Here is a 23,844-nt window from a genome sequence, read left to right as displayed (position 1 = left end):
TAATCCTCCTGTGTAGGGTAGCCAACCGGATGTCTTTCTGGTTAACCTCCCTGCCTTCTCCCTTTTGTTGCATCCTCCTCCTTGAGACCCACCTTGACTGCCTATCCTCAATACTGGCTGTTTTTCGCAATGCCGGTCTCCGACTGAACTCGTCAAAGTGCCACTTCGGATGTCAGCAACTAACCAACCATGTTGGGCCACCTTGTCGACTCCTCTGGTGTATGCCCTGATCCCGATAAAGTGCGAGCCGTGCGGAACTTCCCCATTCTGACCTGCACCAAGGAAGTCCGCAGCTTTCTTGGTGCTCGTACTTTCGACGTTTTGTGAACAACTATGTGGAAGTAGCCCATCCTGTCACAAACTTACTGAGAAAAGATGTCTCATTCACAAGGGGTGCTGGGCAGGCTACGGTGTTCTCTACACTTATTGCATTGCTAACAGAACAACCTGCTCTGGCCCATTTTGACAATGCCACCGCTACAGAAGTCCGCACCGATGCCAGTGGCCACGAAATTGTTGCTGTTTTGGTCCAGCATCAAAGTGGCTGTGCCCGCGTTATCGCCTATGCCAGCCGTCTCCTCTCGCAGGCGGAAAGGAACTACTCAATCACCTAAAGGGAATGCCTTGCTCTCGTTTGGGTAGTTGCGAAGTTTCGACCCTATCTACACGGTCGAAATTTCACCGTCACAACCGATCACCACGCACTTTGCTGGCTCGCATCCTTGAAGGACCCCACTGGGCGCCTTGGTCGATGGGCATTACGACTCCAAGAGTATAACTATTCGGTGTCCTACAAATCTGGCCGCTTACACTATGACGCTGACTGCTTATCTCGGAATCCAGTGGACCACTTGAGGCGTTCGATGAAGCGCCATGTGTCCTTTCTCTCTCCGCTTTAAGCAACATTCGTGAGGAACAGCGCTGAGATCCTGTCTTACGTAACATCATCGAGAAGCTTCATTCTGCGGCACCCGATCCGTCTAATCAATTGTTCGTGCTCAAGGATGGCACGTTGTACCATTAAAACGTCCGCCCTGATGGACATGAACTGCTCCTTGTGGTACTTTCCCACTTACGTGCGAGCGTGATCGGCCAGCTCCACGACGCTCCCACTGCCGGTCACCTCGGACTGTCTCGGACGTATGACCGTGTACAGCTCGGTTTGCAGCTACGTTGCCTCATTCGACCAGTGTCAAAGCCGAAAAAAACCTTCGGTGAGCCCTGCTGGGTTCCTCCAACTGTTTGACGTTCACTTTGATCCGTTCTTTCGACTTGGTCTTGACCTCCTAGGCTCTTTCCCTGCGTCCACTTCTGGGAATATGCGGATAGCTGTTGTAACGGATCACACAACCTGGTACGTCATTGCACGGGCTCTAGCAACCAGCTGTGCCACGGACGTTGCCGATTTTCTCCTGCACGACGTTATACTTCGTCATGGCGCACCACGCCAACTCCTCACAGATCGGGGGCGCTATTTCCTTTCCCGAGTTATCGACGACCTGCTTCGCTCCTGCGAGACAAAACATAAATTTACGACAGCCTACCACCCACAAACTAACGGACTGACTGAGCGATTCAACCGGACTTTGATCGATATGCTTGCCATGTACGTATTGTCCGACCACCAGGACGGGGACGTTGCATTGCCCTTCGTTAGGTTCGCCTATGATTCCTCTCACCACGATGCAGCTGGTTTTTCACCTCTCTATCTTGTGTTTGGCCGTGATGCAACTTTACCGTTTGATACCATCTTTCCGACAGCCGTCGACTCGACGATCGAATACGCCAGCGATGCTATCACCAGAGCTCGAAAAGCACGAGAAGTTGCCCGTCAGCGCCTCTTAGTATCGCAAGATCAGCAGTGGCAGCGTTACAACTCCCGTCATCGCCAAGTTTCTTTTACTCATGGGTTCTCTTGTGCTATTGTGGACTCCGACTAGGCGCGTTGGACTTTCTGAAAAACTGCTTTCCCGCTGCTCGGGACCCTACCGCGTATTGCACCAGATGTGACCTACGAGATAGCCCCGCTCAAGTCTCCCTCCTCCTCCCCTTCACTGTCTACAGACATTGTTCATGTATCTCGCCTTAAGCTTTACCACTCGGCAACATCATAGAAAGCATTGAGACGGTGCTTCAGCACCCGGGGGTTATGTTATGAGCCAATGTCCCACAAAAGCGGTTAAGTAGGTGCGGAGAAAGGCAACGTGATTTTGGTATAGGGCGCAGCTCTTGTTCTCTATCTTGGCTTGCATGTTGGCTCTGTGTAAATATATCTTCAAACGCCTAGTTTCGTGTGTACCTTCACGTAACAATATAGTACAATGAGTGCAATGCTTTCTAAAGGACATGTTTAAGAATCGTTGTTTACAGTAAAAGCTTGCATTGTGGCCCACTGTGAATTGAAAAAGTAGATAAAAATGCAGATGTCTTCCCATGCTCCCAGACAGCACCTGGTTCATAGATGATCTGTTGAGCTTGCCGAGTGCAAAGAGTGGCAAGTGTGTAGCGCAAAAGAGTGAAAGCAGCGTTACAGGCAGCCGAAATTAGGCAGTGCTGTCCGCATGGCTGTATATCTTTGTCAGTTAGTGAGCATGGTTTTCTCCACTTGTGAACCCAGCACTCATCAGCTTTGCTTTAACTTGATGCAAAGCCCGTGCAATGTCGCAAAACTCAAACATGGCAGAAGCTGTCGCAGATGAAGAGCTTTCAGCCATGGTTGGCATACTGGCGTTAAACTCGATTTCTATATCGCGATGTACAAGTGCTCAGTTACCGGTCTTCTAACCTAGGAAAGAACCATTGTCACTAGCATTTTGGTGTTAGTGGTAATGGTACATAATAAGGGAAAAGTGGAGAAATTGTTTTGGCCCAATCAAACGTGGGAATCTGGCATCATGATCGCCTTGAGAGTGAGGTTGCAAGATGATGAAAATCACTGCTTTTACAGCGTTGTTTATACAAAATAAGTTCATGATTTATATATTCTTCAACAAAATTAAAGTGTATTGATGTAGCATACATCTGTGTATGTTTTTTTTCTAAAGTTTCAATAATTCAAATTCCATTCTATTCTGACATTTTTTCCCTGTTCTGTGAAATCTGAACTAATGAGCTTTTACTGCGTTATTTATTGCAATACTGCCAGTCTGGTTTTTATACCTGAGACAGGAGTGGGGTACTTTTTCAATGTGAATATTAAATTTATAGGGTAAAAAAAGTGATATGATTTTAAGTTAAAATATAAGAATACTACTAACATGAAAGGATACATAAAGTGTACAAACCTTACATTCCTCCTAAGCACAATGCATACTTCCTCTCAGCTAAGGCAGGTTCAATAGCAGAGTACTGTCTTTAACTCCTCTGTTATATTTGGCTTAAGATGTACTTTTTGGCTTAAGATGTACCATAATAAAGAAAAAAGGCTTTGATATTCATTTCACTTTCCATTTAATCTGACTTTCTATTTAATCTGACCTGTAGCAAATGTTGTCTTCTTCACAGCTGCAGCTGCTATCCTTATTGTTGTATTGATGATATGTCTGGGCCTTCATAATGATGGCAGCATTTCCTACAGATATCTGAACATATTCTGACAGTGTTCAAAAAGGAGCATCCTTGCCTCATTAAAGTTTATAGTACTCATGGTAGTAATCGATTCTCGTGCTCATTCTCGTGCACAGGCTCCATGGCAGCTATGAGGCACTCAGCGGAGGTTCTGCCTGTGAAGCCATGGAGGATTTCACGGGTGGCCTCACAGAATCCATCGACCTCAAAAACCCACCCAAGCAGTTGTTCGTGCTCATGCTGAAAGCATACGAGCGCTCTTCACTCATGAGCTGTTCAATTCCGGTATGTTGAATAATACCATGCTTACATTACAAGACCATGTTTCAATAGGCATAAGCCTTTAGCATTTGATCTCACTACACTATGTCCATTTTTAATCACAAAAAGAATGCCCAATAGTATCAGTATTTGATACAGTTCTCAGGATATGAGATAAGGACATTATAGGGAATATAATAGAAGATCTCAGGAATTTCTTAAGCCATGCATGTGAAATGCCTGCCATCCTTGGCATTGGCTGAGCATTAAGTGTTGTTTCGATATAAAATAGACAAATATTTATACAGTAAAGCTACTCATGAAGATGCAATTTTTTCTTGTGTTTGTGGATTGGAGTTCAGATGCCGAGATGAAAAGCATTTATTGTTATGCCTGCACTAGGTGTTAGCAGATCTGTAGGCACATGCAAGGGCTAGCTCCTTTTGCCTGTCTTTCTATTCCTAGTATCATCCTTACTGCAATAATTGATGAATTGGATTAGTGAGAAATTTCTTTATTAACAGCAAACGATGTAGATAGGATAGTTTTCTACAATAAGTCTATTGCGTGCTGAAGCTGGCCAACAGTAATTGCAATCGAAAATCTGTTAAATAGCATACTTGCAGCTAATCTTGGCATGTCGATTTGGACAGCTGTTGCAGTTATAAAGAAAAGAGAGGCTTTGATATTCATTTCACTTTCTATTTAAGCTTTCCATTCATTGACCTGTAGCAAGTGTGGCTTTCATTTAATACTATTGCCATTGCTTCGTGATGTTGCTGTATATTGCGCATACTGCCTTTGTAAATTTTTGTGCATCCACCGCCGTGAATTTATCTTTGTTTGGCTTTTTTTTGTCAATGAGAGAATAGCTTCTTTGCTTGTGGTTACTTTGCACTGTCCGTAAAGCTTGTGGCATTTTTTTTTTTTTTTTTTTTTCAATTTAACAGCAGGGCCATGGACGATTACTGCCTCTGAAATGCCAACTGCAATGAAGTTTTGCACTGCGTAAAAAGGCTGCTTTCAGATAGAGAAAGAACAGCCTTTATGCGAATACTCGTGCTCCAAAAACGAGAGTTTAGGAGTCGCAAAAACTAGCAAGAATAGACGTTATTGACACCAAGTAAAAAAAAAAAAATACTGCCATTAGCATTGGTCGCATAAGTGACGCAGATGACAGAACATGAAGGTTACTCGCCAGTGTGGTCTAGTGGCTAAGGCACTCGGCTGCCGACCCTCAGGTCGTGGAATCGAATCCCTGCCGCAGAGGCTGCATTTTCGACGAAGCCGAAAATGTTGTAGGCGCGTGTGCTCAGACTTCGGTGCACGTTCAAAAAAGGGCTCCAGTCGAAATTTCAAGAGCCCTCCACTACGGCGTCTCTCATAATTATATGATGGTTTTGGGATGTTCAACCCCAACAAATATTAGAAAATGAAGTTTGCTTCCTTGGCTTGATAGCTAAGATTTGGTGGCACCCAGAATTCTCTGAAAATTTTGGAGCCAGTGTTCAGAAGTCTAGTATTATACCTGTTCACAACAATTTCGTGTACATAGTTTAAGAGCTATTTAAAGATTGTTAAAAAACTATACAACCAATACATTGCAAAGTTTTCTTCAGTAGGTATATATATATATATATATATATATATATATATATATATATATATATATATATATATATATATATATATATATATACTATTGCTAATTTATTATGGTTAATTAAGGCACAGTTCACCTTTAAACAGCTGCACTTTTGAAATTACTTAATTTGTCAGACACTGCATGCAAGTTACTGTCAATATGTGCGTCAATCATTGCCATCCTCTGCGATGGCCTAACATTAGGCACACCTGTGTCAGTCTGAGGTGGTGAGCTTAAATTGGAACAAGTCCCTTTTAAAGAACAAATGATGCTATACTTACTGCCATTGTGTGCCCACTAATCTGTTATTGAAAAATGGAAGATAGTTCAATGACCAAGTTGTAGTGGAATAGTGTAAGCCAAATGTTGCCCCTTCTAAACTATCTATGATAAATTTACTTAACACACAACTCATGCTAAAGTCAACATCTGCAGTAACTGTTGTTTAGGTAGGTGTATAGTACTTTGTGCTAATGGCAGAGATTAGTACTTTGAAATCCTGAGCAGTTCTTTGAGTACAATACTATAACATGTCGCTTTGTCTTCCCGTCCCTGAAATTCAGTTTACTCAAAAGCTCACATTTCGTTGTGCCTTTCTTCTTTCACACATTGTGTTTTCTTTCCTATATTTTTTTGTTTGTTTGTTAAAAACAACAGAAAATGCTGCCCATCTCTGTGCACACTCACTTGTGTTGCCTGCGTTTGGCTTGAAGGCTTCATCCGCACTGCGCAAGCTGCCGTTCACAGGCTTGCATTTATTTATTTTTTATTTTTTACTCAGCTCAGCAATATGAGACTACATAGTACATTTGTTCCACTTGCTGTTGGTGTTACGTGCACAGGTAAAACGCGGCTTGTTGGAGATCATTGTAACGTTGCTAGCCCATTTTAAAGCATGTCATCTGTGCAACAACAGGGTGAGTGTCACTCATTGCATTTGTACTCATAAGATCACTCTTTTGCATACAATGTACTCAAAAGATGCGCAGCATTTTCTTACGGTTGTTGTCATTACCATCCTCTGTGCTGTAACTTTATTGTGCAAAGCAAAAAACTATAGTAGCGAAGTCAGTCTACTTTCTAACTATCCTGCTTCACAGCTAGCTATATAATGTAAGGTACAGCCAGGGTTCTTCAATCATACACGTTTCAAAACTCCATGTGCGGTGCTCCATGTGCCAAAATTCACAAACCAACTATTGGCCTAAACACTGGAGGTCTGCTGATTGTGAAGCCATCTGTAGGTGACAAAATTAACTAATAATTTAAAATTGTTAACATAAATATATTGTAGTCTACATTACATGTAGCTTACATGTAATTCAAATTTCGTAGTTTGCATTTCACGTAATACTTGTCTTGATGACTCGCACAATGCAAGTGTAGGCTCCAGCATATGGTTTTTTTTTGTTATCGTACCCAGGTTGTACATCAGTTTGCTTCTGTTTACATCTAGGTATAGGGGCATGTAAGGGTTTCTGAACAGGAGTTTTGCAACTGGTATAACTGAAGAATTATGATGTGGGAGCACCTTGACTGCCTTTTCTTGCCATTTTTCATAAAAGATATGCACTCCTAACAACTTCTCTCTATGTCCTCCTCATTTGCATGTTGATAGCGCAGATGGCATACTCAAGTTGTAGCGAACTTGGTTAAAATTTCACTGGCACATAGTATTTTTTATAATATATCGAGATGCACACTTATATAAGGAAGCTTTTATGATTATAAAAGGTAGACGCTAGGGCAGTACAATGGCACACTGGTTCACATTTTCAGTACATTGCAAGGAAGCATGTCTCATTAGAAGCTTCTGCATTCAATTGCTCATGATAACCACAATGAATGGGGTCTCTAAAGATAATGTTGACTCTGATTGACTGATCTAAATAACTTTGTAATTGAAATAACTTTAACAGTATGAAATAGCTTTATTTTATTGAAATAATTTTACTGGCGATTGGCTGTGATCTATGCATTTGAATAAAAATTACCAATATGACTGGAGCTGAATGCATTGAAAACAAAAGTATGTGCATTACTTTGCCAAAGTTGTCCTGTTTCAATTCGTGTGTACTGGACATCTTAGGCTAGCCTTCTTCATCTAACAAGTGCCCTCTCCTTGGCCTCTATTCATCGTGCTGCTTCTCACTAGGATGCCAAATAATTTATTTGGTGGTGGTAGATGTTTGAATTGGATGAAAGAAGTGCTTGAACTAGAGATTAAAAAATTCTCTCTTTAACTATGCTAGTTTGAGTTATCACAAGTTTACTTTTCCTTGACATTTCCCCAAACTCCACCAATAGCTAGTGAGGCCTTCATGTGTGCCACAGAATGCAATAGCCACATCCTGTGATGACACTTTGCTGATTCAACTACTATATATATAATCTGTCTCTGTTTTCACAACTTGCCTTCCTTCAAACTGGTTACTATTGCATGCGTAACCATTTGTGTGTTAATTACTTCAATTAGCTGTGTGACGACTGATACATCGTTAAAAAAATGTTCTGTTCTATCTACCAGGTGGGCTCAATTCCCGAAGAGAAGCTGCCCAGTGGCCTAGTCGCTGGCCATGCCTACAGTATCACTGCTGTGCGGCTGGTAAGCCTGATTACTAGGGGTGTGTGAATATCAAGATTTTCGAATACGAATCGAATATCGAATAATGAAAAGGTGAAATTTTTTTCCTCCAGTAACTTTTTACTCAATCATATATTTAGGTTTGAAACAGTACAATCGTTATTATAGTCAGTGATTGCACACAAAAATTAAAAAAAAAGTGTCACCATCTGTACATGCCAGAAAGCATAAGAGATGTTGGGGTAAATTCACATGATGAACAAATCTTTTGTATCTTTTTTTTATGTGGTAGTACTTTATTACAAAAAAATAAAAGAAAGAAAAGCTTTGATTCCTGCCTTGATACCTGCCTTGATGAAATCAAACAGGGAGGGATGGCACGGGAAAAGAAGATATGTCACACGTGCTTTCTGAGCCTGTGGAGTCATTTACCGAGAGAAGAGAGCAATTTTTAGCTGACTGAGAATTTATTGTGAATTGCACGCTGCGTGCTGTGCTATAATATTTGACTGGCGTGTCCTCAGTAGCCTCGACTTCCGAGCGGCATCGTTTTCTGACAATGCTCAAAAAGTGTTGCAGGCCCTCTTTAAATTTGAAGGATGACATCGCGGCAAAACGATTTTTTCTTTTTGATGGGTGCTTTTATGGTTCAGCACTTCTACACTGCAGTGAAACCACCTTTACAAGCATTACATTCGGATTAATATGCATTTATTCGTTCCTTGCGAATACTTCAAAATTTTCAACAATTTAAATTTGAACCGAAGCGAATTTGGATACCCTAATATTCGTTTGAATAATCGAAGCATTTGAATAATCGCACAAGCTTATGAACAAATATTCGTGAACATAGAATATTCGAGGAATATTCGAGTTAGTTTGAATATTCGAAATTTTCGAATATCTGGTTATTGAATCAAATACAAATATTACAAGTATTCGCACACCTCTACTGATTACACAATCGGTGCAGCATTCAAAATTAGTGCAACATTTTCAAATGAAAGATCAAAGAATGATTATTTAAAAAATACTCAGAAGCATTGTAGTATGCTAGATATAGTAGAAGATTTTAGTATAGGAATGGCAATCAGTTGGGGCCTGAAAATGCTTTACATGCGCTGTATTTGGGTCACACTGGAGATACTAGTGCTGATCTTTTAAATAAGGTTTTGTGCCTACTGTTTGTCTTGCATTTGTTGCGATGTAGCAGCTAGAAAAGCAGGCTACATGGAGAAAGGAAAGCTTGCAATCAGAGTTGCAGAGCGAAAAGTGTGGCAGAAGCCACGTGCTTCTACAGTGTGATCCCGCCGTCATAATCTCGTGTCATCTGCATCACCACTCATATGACCTTGTTGCCGAGAGCCAGCTGGAGCTCTGAAAGCGCATTTTTATGCAGCTGTTGCACTTCAAAGATGGTGCAATGTATTAGACGCCTACAGTGAGCGTTGGTCTTTATAGTTGTGAGTTTAGTTCATATCGCTTGCAGTCGAAAGCTGTGGTTTTCAAAGCATGCGACCACTTCTCTGAAAATGGTTGGCGCCACACCTTCGCTGCTTTTCTTCGGCACTATGCTGTTGCGTGCAGCGATGCAAGGCTAGAATTCTAGACAAGAACGGCAGCGCCTGCAGCTCTTGGTGCGAGAGGCGCCGGTAAGCTGTTCCCGTATATGACGGTCACAAATATTGGAAAGCAGTACCTAGCCCAGTGTGCGCACAAAAGCTTGCCGGGTCAAGGATTACAGACATGCCTGACACAGTAAGGCGATTTCTTGTTTGAAATATTGCATCCTGTTTACGTTTTGTGCATGACGATCTCATCTTTGGCCAAGGTTTTTTATATGGTGGCAGTCGGCCGACCCATAAACGATACTCGTATCATGACACACACGGGTTCACAGGCACTTCATTTGGCTAAATAGCTAGACAAAATAACACTTCACTGTTGCATTATGTTCTGTACCCCGAACTTATCATCTCTGGGTAAAAAGAGAGGCTGTCTGGGGTGATTATCTGGCTGATTTGCGTCATTGCTCTCTTCGTTCAGCGAATTAAACATGAAGTGCGAAGCTGAAAGTTTCTTGTGGATGCACAATATAAACCGTAATGAATCTGAAAATGGCACACAGGCGCTATACAAGCGAGTATTGCAGCACGTTTGCTCTTAATCAGTACAAAAGTTTCGCTTTTGCTCTTAATCAGTTCAAAAGTTTTACTAATCCGCACAAAAGTTTCGCGTCCAAAATCAGCTCGCCTTTTTTTTTGTGCATGAGAAATCTTTTTTTTTTTTGTGAATTAGTTTTGAGAAAGGGATTGCCTACACAGGAGTTTTTAAGGCATCATATTTTAATCGGAAATCAAGCCAATTTGGTTCTAGACAAGAGTCATGTGTGCCACTATGTCTCTAAATGCAAAAGTTCTGGGGCAAGTTTTCGTTATACTTTCTAAATCACCTGAAAAGATGGACCCAATGTGTGGGTCTCTTAAATGTATGCTGACATCGACGCTATTTATTTGGGAATACCACAATGGTTTAGGCCACTATACTCAAACTGTTTGACACATCTTATCTGTATAAATACGTCATCTTTAAAACATTTTTTTTGCTTCATAACGAACCTTTATTTATATTATAGTTCGTAGCACAACACTTTTTTATGTATTATGCACTTTGCAGTTTAACATTTAAGTGTGCACACTTGGGCATATTTGTAATCCATGTTCCTTTTTCGTAGCACACTGAAACAGAGACGGAAAAGGATGACACAACATAGCACTGTGTTAGCATGATTCTTTTTTCTATTTTAGTTGATGTGCTTAAGTGAAAATGTGAAGGTACCAGCATGATCACTAGTTCATACTGATCACCTTGTAATCAGTCCTTGTTTAAGGACATGTTTGTTGCTAAGGCCGAAAAATATGGTGCTACTCGAAAGTTGACTGTTGCCATGTGTACATTCCCGAATTTCCATGCAATGTGCAGGTGTACATTGAGCGGCTGAGAGGCCGCATGCCCCTGATTCGGCTGAGGAATCCCTGGGGAGATGACACCGAGTGGAGAGGGGCGTGGAGTGACCAGTGAGCATGTCTTTCATTATTACTGTTTCATTTGTTACTGACAAGATCATTTACTTCTGAACGTCTTATTACCCTGTTTTCGCACGTATAACCCACACTAAAAACTCAAAAATTTCAGCAGCCAAGTAGGGGTGCAGATAATATGCGGGGTTTTTCTATAGTGCTGCTTCGAAGCAAGGAGTCTTGTGCCATGAAGCCTCTTAACAGTGTAGCGAAGGCTACGGAGGCAGTTTCCGCAAATATTTTTACGCATATAAGCCACACTAAAAACCCGAAAATTTCAGCGGCCAAGTGGGGGTGCAGATACTATGAGGGGTTTTTCTATTGTGCTGCTTCAAAGCAAGGAGTCTTCTGCCATCAAACAGTGTAGCGAAGGCTACGGATGCAGTTTCCGCAAATTCGTGTTGCTCTGCAAGTAGTACTGCACCTTGCGGCCAATTTTGGTATTGCTTGCTGGCATCATTGAAGCATTTAGAGAAACAAATGGGGAGAAACGATTCGGTTGTCCAGTGTAAACCTCACTGTTGATCATATTACAAGTATGTTTTTTTTTGGACGTTTGCGCCGCACGGTGGCCCTTTACTCCCTCTACATGCCCCTACATCACGTACACAGTTTATTTTGTAAAAGGGCTTTTAAAAAGGTGGTGCTGTCTAAGAAATTGAAAGAAAAAAAAAAGGCATTTTCACAAAATGAACAATACCTCTATGTTACCTGTGACTTTCCGCAAACGAGAATAAATAAAGCAGTATTTATTTCAGCTAGGCAAATGAAATATTACAGTTAAACCTTTTTATAAAAGGCACACTTTGGGCAGAAATTCTTGGCTCTTATATGAGGTGTCTCTTATTAGCAGGGCACCACATAGGCATTTTCTTCTCAACCTTTATTTTATTGTAAGCACACTAGTGTCTCTTATACCCATTTGTCTCTTTCATTAGTGTCTCATGAAGGGGTTCGACTGTATCTGTAAATTAAAATACTACTTTTGGCAGGGTAGCAGGCATGCATTTCGATCCTGTTGCTTCCATGGTGCTGTCAAAAAAAGTTGTCACCGAGTGTGAGCTCTGTTTACCTCGCTGATATCGTTAGTTCTCCACATCTTGACCTGACCGCCAAGCCTAACTTAATCTGTTCTGTAACCATGACTAGCATCTGGTGGCAGTCCTTCACCGCACAGCAAAAGCTTAAGATCATCACCATCACCTAGAAATTCTGGAATCGCGAAGCGGGAAAAGGGCACGATGTGGACAAGTCCTGCATCCCACTGTGGAGAAAGAAGAAAGACAGCCTACAAGCCATGTACCACAGACATAGGTCCTTTCACGGCCCCAAAACCGGCACCTACCCTTAGCTGGAGGCGCAGCTAGTAAAGTTAATCGAAGATATGAGAAGCAGGAGTCATGCTATATTGACTGAGATGGCCCAAGTAAGAGCACAGCGACTGTCGTGAGGGCCTAGGCATACCTCACGAATCGTGTGCAAGCTGCGAGTGGCCGCACCGCTTTATGAAGCGGCAAGAGCTTTCAATCAGACGTATAGGCTTACCTCACGGATTGTGTGTGAGCCGCAAATGGTCGCACCGCTTTATGAAGTGACAAGAGCTCTCAATCAGACGGTGAACTACAGTATGTCAACGCTTGCCGGCTTCTTAAGAGAAGCAGCTTCTCAAGTACCAGAGATATGTAATTGTCCTGAGAAAGCAGCATGATTACAATTTCTCAAAAATCGGCAATGCCGATGCAACTCCTGTTTCTTTTGAAATGCTGTTGGACACCCCGCTGCAGTGGTCTAGTGGCTAAGGTACTCGGCTGCTGACCCACAGGTCACGGGATCAAATCCCTACTGCAGCGGCTGCATTTTTAATGGAAGTGAAAATGCGGTAGGCCTGTGTGCTCAGATTTGGGTGCACGTTAAAGACCCGGTAGTCCCAGTGACGACTGAGCGTCTTATGTTCAAATCAGCCAACAGCTGATACAATAGCTGTGACGAGTGATTTTTCAGCTTGTAGCATTACTTGTTTGTAGAAGAGAAGGCAATTTCTAGCTTTGAAAATTTATTGTGAGTTCTGGCTCATGTGCTGCAATATAATTTTGGCTCGTATGTTCTCGAGAGCCTTGCCTATTGATGGGCAGCGTTTTCTGACTGTGCTCAAAAAGTGTTGCCGGGCCTCCTTAAAACTAAGGCAGCCTGTCGAAACAAGATGGCCACTATTGATTGGTCGGCACTTAATTTTTTCACCATCAACTTTCCCGACCAGGCATGTTTTCGCTGAACCCTGGACTTCGTGCCTCATACAATTCAAGAATGTTAACCAACTATCCTACGGTTGTCTGGTGCTGCTTGGTGTACTAGGAGCATGCCACTAACTTTTTTCTGCCACTTACTAATTACGTACTTAATTATTATTACCACAGTCTTAGTATTTAGAACACTACTATGTGTAACCCAAAAGAAACCCCAAATTTCGTAGTATATTGTTCCATGAAAAACCCGCTTCGTCCCCGATTATCAGCTTGAAAAATCGCACCAGGTGTTTATTCTGCAAGTTTTAAAGAATTACCGGAAAATTTGCAAATTAACAATCCTAATTAAATACTATTATATTAAAGGCAGCTTGCATTCTTAATGGAGTGTTTTCGCCTCACAACAATAATCACTATCTGGCATGCTTACGTTTTCTTTTTTGAAAGCTTGGCGCTTGCTAGTTTCTATATAGGATGCCATTTTATGCAGATAGCATACACACAATTCGTGACCTGAAAGTACGACACAGATAGTGTTAAAACATGGTAGGGGACAATTATTGTTGTGGGACACATACACTATTAAAGGTAATGCAAGTGATGTCGAAAACAAGGTGGCCAATGATGTGTTTCAGCCTCTAAACATTGAATTTAGCACTTGCTCAGATTTTTATAAATGTGACTGAGGCTCAGGGAAAACTATTGCCTAGGCTACGAGGTTGGACGTCGTCTGTCGTTTCTATGTCGTGAGAGGCCCAATATGGAAATATATTTTTCACACCTTGCTGTAGCAAAATTTTACATCTCAAACTTATTAAAAATATCACGGTAACTAAAAGTCTCTAATGTAAAATGTTAACAAAGTGCATTTACATGCCGGATAATTTTTGATTAATACCTCATGAAAATACTAGTATGTTAGACTTCATGCCAAATTTTAGCTGCTATAAGAATTTGGGTACTAATGAAATGTCTACCTAACCTAAGAGTGAAGAACCCTGTTATACTTCGTCATGTCAATCTGCTACTTTTAAAATTCAAACTGGAATTTTTAGAATGCAAAGGAGCATGTGAGCAAACAGGTTGTTGTAAGGCACCTGTAAAGGTGTACTATGTAATATTTGATCGACTTCAATGAAGGCAGTGAGCAATACATGGTGGCCTATGTGAACATAACTTTTACGTTTTTTTTTTTCACCGTAGGGTATCGCACAGTTTTGTCATCATAAGTTGCCCTTAGAATCATTGAGTTTAGTAGTTTTTAAAAATTATTCTTTGCTTCTGCTATCCAATATCTGCCTTCGTTTTTTTCTTGTGACATTGGTTTGTTTCTATAACCACTGCTTTTAATTATTTTATATTGTACAAGCATTCTTAAGCTTTTCCTAATCAACTGACTAAATATGCATCAAGTGTGTGCTTATGAAATTTCTCAGATGATATTTCAACACTTCTTCTAAGTTAAAGAGTGTCGATCACTTATGACAACTAAGGGTAATGTATCTTTTGAAATCACATTTGGTGTTCAGCTATTTCTGTTTTTGTGTTGTTCACAGGTCGCGTGAATGGTCCCTTGTGTCACCCGAGGAGCGAGAAGCTATTGGCCTCACATTCGATGCTGATGGTGAATTTTGGCAAGTGCCCTTCCTGTACACCTTTCGTATTGTTATTCTTGACAAATCAGTACTGTATGCAATCATATTCATCCATATTCATTACGTATATCATTTTTCACTTGCATGCTTGCGAATTCATGGTCTGTTTATGAAAGCATAATGTGGCACGCCATAAAAGTAGCTCATTAAGAATCAAAACAAAAAGGATGCATATAGTTTATAATGAAATTTGTACATTATTGTATGTGTGTCAAATATTCTTGAGTAAAATCTAAGCTTGACATTGACTCATCTGTGAATGTTAAAATTACAGTAGAGTCTCATTTAACGAAACCTGAAGGGACCGGGAAAATGTGTTCCACTTAACAGGAGTTCTGTTTACTGAGAGGCGAACTGGGTAACTATATTCAAGTGTGAAACCAATCATATTAGAGGCATTTGTTTCATTTAAGCAGCAGTTTTCCATTCACTCCAACACACTTCAACAAATCCAACAAATATTCGTTTACTGAGAGTCCACTGTAAGTTCGCTAGTGTTCAAGTGGGTTTTGAAGACTAAAGTTTGTTATAATGTGTACTGTTATGATTCCAGATTATTGGGATTTCCCGACTTACTTTGTGACTCTTTTTAAGCTTGGCAATGATCTTGCTTCCCAAGTATCACGTAAAGTATTTTATACTTTTGCAAAATACCTTATGTATTAGAAAAAGAATATCATTTTTGAGATCAACTTGTAAATCTACATAAACTTAGGATGTTTTATAAAAATTAATCTAGAAATAAAAAAACTAAGTGTTATGCCTCTTTTAAATACCATCTTGTTATCATAATGTCATATAATGTAGCACCATCTATCACATCTATGTATCAGTCACCAGTTACTTGTGCAGAAATTTTTTTTGTTGCCCCTGTTGAACTTAATAAAAAAATATTGTATTAAATTTTTTTTAATATAGGAAAAATCTGGCATGCCGATTAGACAGTCTTCATTTTATGGAACCTTCCTCGCTTAGTCTAACTTTGTAGCAATACTTGTGATATTGCGATTGCAAATTTAAGGGCTCGTTTTCTTTGTTAGAGGCAATATTAATGAGGACTAATAGACAATAAGTTTTATTAGGTATACTTAGTTCGTGGCTTGGTTGGAGTTCTCAATGCTGCTTCTTCTCTGCCCCTTATTTTTAGGATGTCAGAAAGGGACTTCATGCGGGAATTCCACTTCCTGGAAATCTGCAACTTGGGCCCCGACTCGCTGGACCAGGAGGTACTTTCAGACACGTCAAAAAAGAAGTGGGAGGTGTCGGTCTTTGAAGGATCCTGGGTCCGAGGGGCCACCGCTGGAGGTTGCCGAAACTATCTCGGTTTGTACAGACAGGTTCCTTTCTAATTGACAATCTATTAATGAATTTTTACAGTGCATAATACTGTTTATAGTAACAATAAATATTGTAAGGATGATTGAATAAAAAATTTGAAGTATGAAATGAATGGTGATTTAATTGGTCAAAGAATTTCAAATCGAATAGTTTGAACAGTAAGATTATGCATAAAAAAGAGCATTTTGGTCATGAACCAGCTAACTTGCACAATATTTTTTATAACTAGGCATGTGCGTTTTTTGGTTCGAAGTGAAGTGGAAGCAACCTTGAATAATGAAGTTTTAAAATTTTGTTTTAAAGTTTACGATACATAGCACATATAAGCTCATATAACATGCCTTTAAAGTTAACCTAATAATTAATCAAGATGAGAATAATACCTGCATTTAACCTTAAAGTGTGGCTTTGTGGCAATGTTTTTTTATTATGTTTTTGTAGGTGGCTTCAGGTCATAGCATTTTCACATTGCAGTGAAACTACCTTTACAAGAAGAAGGGGGGGGGGGGGGGTTAGATGCGCTCAACTATACATAAATATTTATTCATTCTGACTACTTCTAAATTTTGAATAATTTGAATTCATGCCAAAGCGAACACAAATACTGTAATATTTGTTCACATATTCGAATCACTCAAATATAAGTATACCTTCTCTCTTCCTTACGTCTTAGACAAAAGTTTGGTGCCACCAAACTTTGAGGCTGTAAAAGCCTGCTGTAGACTTCCTCTCTATGCAAAGACACTCAGTACAACGTGTTGGACTTGGCTAACACTTATATATTTTTATTTGCTTGCACAGTGTGCCTAAATGCTCATTCTCACGATCAGGAGCCATTGCTGTCACGACTGACATCGGTGTCACTGTGTCGGAAGCATAAGGAAAGTTTCAGTGATGTCAAATCATATTAGAGTGATGTGCGATGAGTGTTGACCTACAGTTAAGAGAGCATCAGTTGCGAACCTGCACTCATTTTTTCTCAGCATGTTGCCAAAGCAGCCGAACATGCTTGCATTTTTCAAAGTGCTCTACATCCTCACGGGGACCTGTGAAAACAACTTTACAGGATTTCAGTTCACAATGAGTTCTGGGGAAGCCCACAAGGTGGCAGGAGGGTTAAGAAAGGGAAAGACCTGTTTGTAGCACGAAGCCACAAGGACGCTTTTCTTTCTGAGAAATCCGTATGGATTTTCTTGTGGCTTCGTGCTGCAATCGGCTGTTGTCTTCTTTCTCTTTCAGAATTTCAGTTCGTTTGCACACTAATTGTTTGCTTGAACACACCAGCCTATCATAGCGATATACATGAGACTGGATAAGGGTGGAGCTAGCTGGAAATCAGAAATGTTTGCAACAAAGAACGTGCTAGCCACAACTTTGATGGTGCCACACCTTTAAACAATTGTTTGGCCACTTTTTTTTAAATATCACGGTTTAACTACTGCATACCGAAGTGTGCCTTTAAGACACCTCAATGTCAAGTCACATTGTTGAGAAAGTGCCTCACCTTAGCACTTGTTATATGGCTGTGATGCAAGAAATCTTTTGTTACTTTTGTTTAATGCTGCTCATTTCATTGTAAAAACGTCCACTTTTAAAGAATTCAACTGTGAGTGCATTAACAGTGACGTCATCAGATGCTTGTCAATATCAAGCTGATTCAATTAAAAATATTTTGACTCCTGAGTACACTCACGCATCTGTCTATTTATGTATCTATGCTGAAATTTCTTGATTGCTTAGGCTGGATGAACTGATGAGGTCATTGAAAATAATTTGTACACTTAAGGTGTTACCCAACTGTACATGATAGGCATCAGTTTTTGCCACATCAACATGGTCCATGCAGATACCTTCTGGGTGAACCCGCAGTATTTCATCACCCTGGAGGATCCCGACGATGACGATGCCGAGCATAACTGCACCTTGATAGTGGCGCTCATGCAGAAGAACAGACGGGCAGCCCGAACTCTGGGGGCAGGACTGTTCCTTACCATTGGTTTTGCCCTCTACAGGGTAAGCATGCTCGTCACTAATAAGCTCTGCATAAGCTTACAAAGTGAAGGCAGCTGTTTCACCGTTCACCAGCTTGTGGCACAAAGTTACGAAAAAATTTAATGAATTTCACCGAGAAAAATCCTTCCAGTTGATGAAGAATTTGTTGTGGTTTGGGACTCAAACTTCATACCAAGACATTTATGAAGTGGGTGCTCTATCTCCTGAGCTAACTTGAAGGCTAGAAAATTGACGTGCATACCAAAGCACGTAGACTTCACCCAGCTGTAGCTTCATGCACAGCTTCGTTGCATTGAACCAAACAAACTATTATTATTATTATTATTATTATTATTATTATTATTATTATTATTATTATTATTATTATTATTATTATGTTATTGTTGTTGCATTGTAATCTTTCTTTACATTAGGTCAGGTAAAGCTTGACGGTAGGTATGTATGAATGAATGGATGTATAAGTATAGTAAATAGAAAGGCAGTCTTATGCCACACAGCTTTGATTAGCAAAGTTTTTCATGCGAGCAAGCGGCATTTCGTCATGTGCTCCCCATTTTAGATCGATGACCCTGACAACTGCCCGACGCCACTGGACCTGACGTTCTTTAAGTTCCATCCGTCGGCGGCACGATCGCACACGTTCATCAACTCGAGGGAAGTGACCACTCGCTTCAACCTTCCGCCCGGCACCTACTGTGTGGTGCCCTCCACTTTCGAGCCCAACCAGACGGGAGAGTTCCTCTTGCGGATATTCACTGAGAAAAGGAACATCTCCCAGTACGTGGTGTTAGCGTGGCATTTGCTCTGTGTGCGGGCTATGCTGTACAAGCTTGGACAAGTGTGTAATATATATATTTTTTTCCATTTTTTTCTTCCAGTGAACATGATGTACCTCCTGCCATTATTCCTCCTGCCGATAACGTAAGTCTAATATAGTTTTATTGTTAGGTCTTGTTAGTGTCTCACAATAAACTAATGATGTAATTAAAAGCAGTTAACAACACATTCGACAAAACTTAAGGAATGTCCTTGCAATAAAGGGGGCCTTGCAATACTTTTTCAAGTAGCCATAAAATGGATTCACTAAAACAGCTTATTGCCTCACAAATTTAGTGCTGAAAAAATGTTTAGAATCCGTCCTGTACGAGCGAAGTTACAAAGATTTCTCGCACCCTGCAAATTTATTCTCTCTTTTCTCGTCTCAACGAAAGCACTGGAAGCTAAGCTGGGAGGGATGGCACGGAGAAAGAAAATATGTCACACGCGCCTTGTGACCATGAGCCCTTTTTCTTCTTCTTCAAATACGCGGATTTTTCAGTGCGATCGCATGCGCAAACATGGACAAGTGACAGCCTCCTACAGCGATCCCTGTAACGACCAAGTGCGTCATGTTCATACCAGCCAATGGCTCATAGAACAGCTGTGACGAGTGATTTTTGTGCATCTTCCGTCATTTGTCGAGAGAAGAGAAAGCAATTTTCAGCCGTCATGGAGAATTCATTGTGAATTCCAGGCCACATGCTGCACTATAATATTTGGCTTGCGTGCTCTTAGGAGCTTCTACTATTGATCGGCAGCGTTTTATGACCATGCTCAAAAAGTGTTGCAGGTCTACTTAAAGTAGAATATCCGTACAATATCTGCTGGGTCTGAAAGGAAGATAACTGTGAGGTTTCACTGGTGGTAAAATAAGAGTGACTGGCTTATTTTGTCACTACAGAGTTGTATAATAGTTGAATAGCTTGGTTTACTTAGCATGTTCAAAAAGTGATGTAGCTACTGTTGCCTACCAATATTTTTGCTTTTGCCTAAATTACCAGTGCTTGTCATTTTTGTTACAGCATCGCTTCGGCTTCGTAACGCAAACACAGGCACCCACAGTAAGGATTGAGTGAATGACTGCACATAGGTGCATCTAATTATAGCTTCCAAAATAAGGCTATGTGAATTTATTGATCATAAGTTTTAATAACTTCTATCAGGAACCAAATATCAAGTTGGTGATGTTAACACTGTTGTACCAGCACTGAAATTTTTTCTGCACGAAATCGAAAAAGCAGTACTTTGTCTCATTTTACTCATTGGTAATCATATCCTTTCCTTCTCAATTAGTGAGAAGAGAGGCTTGAAAGAATACCTAATGGTCATAAGATAACTTTATTGCTGTATTTATGTTTTTGTGAGGAGAGCAGGGTGACTCTTAATTGAAATGTGTCTCAGGTTCGTGCGAAAGAAGAGGACCCCAGTTCTGATCGTGCTCAGCAGTTGCGAGCCCTATTTGCCAAAATTGCTGGTGATGACATGGAAGTGAACAGCTATGAACTCCAGAAGATCCTCAACATGGTCTTCCGCAAAGGTTTCCCTACGCTGCTTCCAGTTTTCTACTCTTGCAGTGGCTTTGAATTTGCATTGTGCAGTGTTCTTGACCTTTACACCATTCTGGGAGTCATTTATCTTGAAAATTTATTTAACCTCGCTTTCTCATTATCATCTAACTCAAGTGTGACTGTGATAAAGATCCCTAAGCTGATCATCTATAGAAAAACGTCAGAGAGGAACGTGCAATATCACCTAAGCTATGACTTAAGGTGGCTGTAAGCAGTTATGTTAGCAGAACTCTTCCAACACAAATTATTTTCATGCAATTGTCATTTTATATTATTTTTTGATGGCCAGCTCTATACAGAAGTGTTATACTTTGCGTTGTCTCACATTTAGGCTGAGCGATGAATGTGTAGCATGTTTGAGTGCTTGAAGGAATACAGGCAAGATTATAAGAAAAAGCCATAAGCAGGAGAAAGCTGGTGTCACTTTTCTCTGCTTCTTTAAATTTTGAGCACACTGAGTGTTAATTTTTGTATTTATGACTCAACTGTTCTTAACATCAGGAGAACCTAATGGCCATTGCTGCATAGTGGTGAGTCAAGTTCAAGGCTTACAAACTTGCCTGAATATGTTCACGCTATCAGACCAAGTAGAACATATGTTTAAAGGAGTTGGCCCACAAAAATTATTATAGAATCGTGACTGCATGGTACAAGTTTGAGTTGGCACAGTTTTACTCAGTGTATTGAAAGTTGTTTCATTACTTAAATGATAACACTGCACGCATAGTTTTAACATTTTCTTTTCATTAAGCTATGTGCAGTCATTATGTTCAGTCGACTTGCCTTCATTCAAACTTGCAGCAGCACAATAGCAGGTCAAAGTACGTTGGAGTTAAGGAAAATGTAATAAAATATGGCCCAATGCAAAATGTTCACTTTAATCAATCAGCAAATTCATACATATGTATCTGCTACATATGTTACATAAATGTGTAAAATCACACTTTTTTTTACATAATATAAACTAAAACAACTTTATTATACCTGCAATGCCAGAAAAGTATTTCTCGAAACCATCTTTCGGTGGTCATCAGAAGTTGTGACACACATGTTAGGTTTCAATATAGTTTTATTTGACAGCCATAGTTTAATAGTTTAATTATCCTGCAGGAAGTACATGAATGCAAACTAAAGTTTGTTTCTTTAACCAGCCATATTCAAATATGGCTTTTTTGGCCACTTAAAAAAATAAGGGTTACTTTTCAGCCGTATTTTGGATGTAGAAGGAAGAGTGATTTTATCGGCACTATCCACGAGGAAATAATAATGTTGAAAAGCCTAATGTTGATGTAATAGTTCCTTAAAACATCATTTTCAAAATTTACGTAAACGATGCAGCATTATAAAATATATTTCAGTTTGAATTACTGCAAGTCGACTGGATATTAGCATTTGCATAATAAACGATTCTGTTTTGTGCTATTTCTGTTCCTACTTTGATAGTGATAGTAGCCATGTTATCATCAAGATTGCTTGATACTAAAAAATTTAAGGAATGAATATAATCAAAGGAAAACCAATTCTTACATTTTGCCAGCCAGGTTTCCTTTTGTGATGAAAAGTTTTGTTGTCTTAAAGTGGTGTTTTATTTGTGATTCAAAGTTTGCTTGGCCAAACGTTTGCACTAACCAAGAGTTTTCCTTTCTTCACGGCTCACTGGTAGCTGCAATGCGCGTAAAAGTTTGTTACAATTCATTCCCCGCATCGTTACAAATTTTTTTCATGTGGTGATAGTCGCACTTTTCTAGAATGTGCATATTCTAGCACATTCAATTGCAAAACTACATGGAAAATTATATTTGTTGATGCTACTTGCATTGACAAAAATGTGATACAGTAATTTCTTAATGATATGGTTCTTGAGTCCTATTGCAACTGTTGCTGCCATCATCAAGATTCAATATGTTAAACCAATGTGCTTCAATTTGTGCTTAACCTTTTGTGATATGAAATAGGTTGACAAATGCTGTGGCCAGAAATTTTTAAGAGCAGGCATTAGTGCTAAGGCTTTTAACAATATAATGGTAAACACTATGCTGTTTAATATTCTTAAATGTAGCTTCTGATCATGAGAGTCACAATCGAATTTAAATACAATGACCTTATAAATCAAGTATGCGAAAAAGCAGTTTTTGTTACCATTTTCATTTGCCAATAATGAGAAGAAGATGTTTATAGATGCTGCTTTCAGAAATATTTCAGAGAGTGCTTTAAAATATTAGTCAAGCTTTATTTTTTCAAGAGCTTCTCTTGAATCTTTATTCAGAGGCCACCTGAAGTTTATGCCAGAGAGATCTTGCTGGTTTGTAAATAAGAGAAAGGATTGGCACCTCAGTGATTTTTCCTGGCCTAATAAAACTATGTAAGATGATCTCCCATAGCACTAGTTTTCGACACTCAGGACTATAAACGAAATGACAGAGTCGGAGCCGCCATTCACAGTTCTGAAGCTATGGTACTTCATTTCATTTCATTTTCATTTCATTTTATTACCCTAAAGACCCCATTGAAGGGGTATTACATAAAGGGTGGGTACATATATGAAAACATGAAAGCCATTGTTTTTTTTTTTTTTTTACAATGCAAGGTAATTTGTTACGGTGTTCAAAAAGGTGGTAGGACAGGTTATGGCGGTGATTTCGTTAGAAAGGCCGTTCCAGTCCATAGCTGCACGAAAAAAGAATGAGGACGAAAAAGTGACGGTGCGTGTACGCGGCCGCTCAACTTGTTGCGGGTGACCAGTGCGATGGGAGATGCGTGCCAGAGGAAGAATGTATGGTGGCCTGCCGAGCGAGCTGTAAAAAAACTTGTGAAAAAGGGAAAGACTAGAAATGTGGCGACGAGATGCAAGCAATGATAGGCCAGATTCTGTTTTCAGTGCTGATATGCTGACGTCGTAAGAGTACGTAGAATGAATAAATCGTGTGGCTCGATTTTGAAGTGACTCGAGTTGATTGATGAGATATGCTTGATGCGGGCTCCAAATGGCTGATGCGTATTCTATCTTCGTCCTTACGAGAGATTGATAAGCTAGTAATTTGACACTATTAGGAGCGTGACGCAAATGGCGT

The 23,844-nt window shown here is 40.1% G+C and overlaps 1 protein-coding gene across 8 annotated transcripts in view; it reads left to right on the top strand.

Annotated features, from left to right (window-relative positions):
- Positions 1 to 23,844, top strand: part of LOC119166902 (calpain-B-like) — a 106,402-nt gene that overhangs the window by 64,415 nt on the left and 18,143 nt on the right. For all 8 annotated transcript variants that reach the window (XM_075867579.1, XM_075867577.1, XM_075867581.1 and 5 more), the window contains exons 5-13: positions 3,684 to 3,852; positions 8,001 to 8,078; positions 11,040 to 11,134; positions 14,937 to 15,014; positions 16,183 to 16,358; positions 18,220 to 18,386; positions 18,946 to 19,163; positions 19,265 to 19,307; positions 20,607 to 20,742. In XM_075867579.1, coding sequence (XP_075723694.1) covers positions 3,684 to 3,852; positions 8,001 to 8,078; positions 11,040 to 11,134; positions 14,937 to 15,014; positions 16,183 to 16,358; positions 18,220 to 18,386; positions 18,946 to 19,163; positions 19,265 to 19,307; positions 20,607 to 20,742 — 1,160 coding nt within the window. The remainder of the gene's footprint in view (positions 1 to 3,683; positions 3,853 to 8,000; positions 8,079 to 11,039; positions 11,135 to 14,936; positions 15,015 to 16,182; positions 16,359 to 18,219; positions 18,387 to 18,945; positions 19,164 to 19,264; positions 19,308 to 20,606; positions 20,743 to 23,844) is intronic.

The sequence above is a fragment of the Rhipicephalus microplus genome, chromosome 6 (assembly GCF_043290135.1).
Source record: "Rhipicephalus microplus isolate Deutch F79 chromosome 6, USDA_Rmic, whole genome shotgun sequence".
Classification (NCBI taxonomy): domain Eukaryota; kingdom Metazoa; phylum Arthropoda; class Arachnida; order Ixodida; family Ixodidae; genus Rhipicephalus; species Rhipicephalus microplus.
The sequence above is the reverse complement of the archived record's forward strand: the minus strand, read 5'-3'. Positions and strand labels throughout refer to the sequence as shown.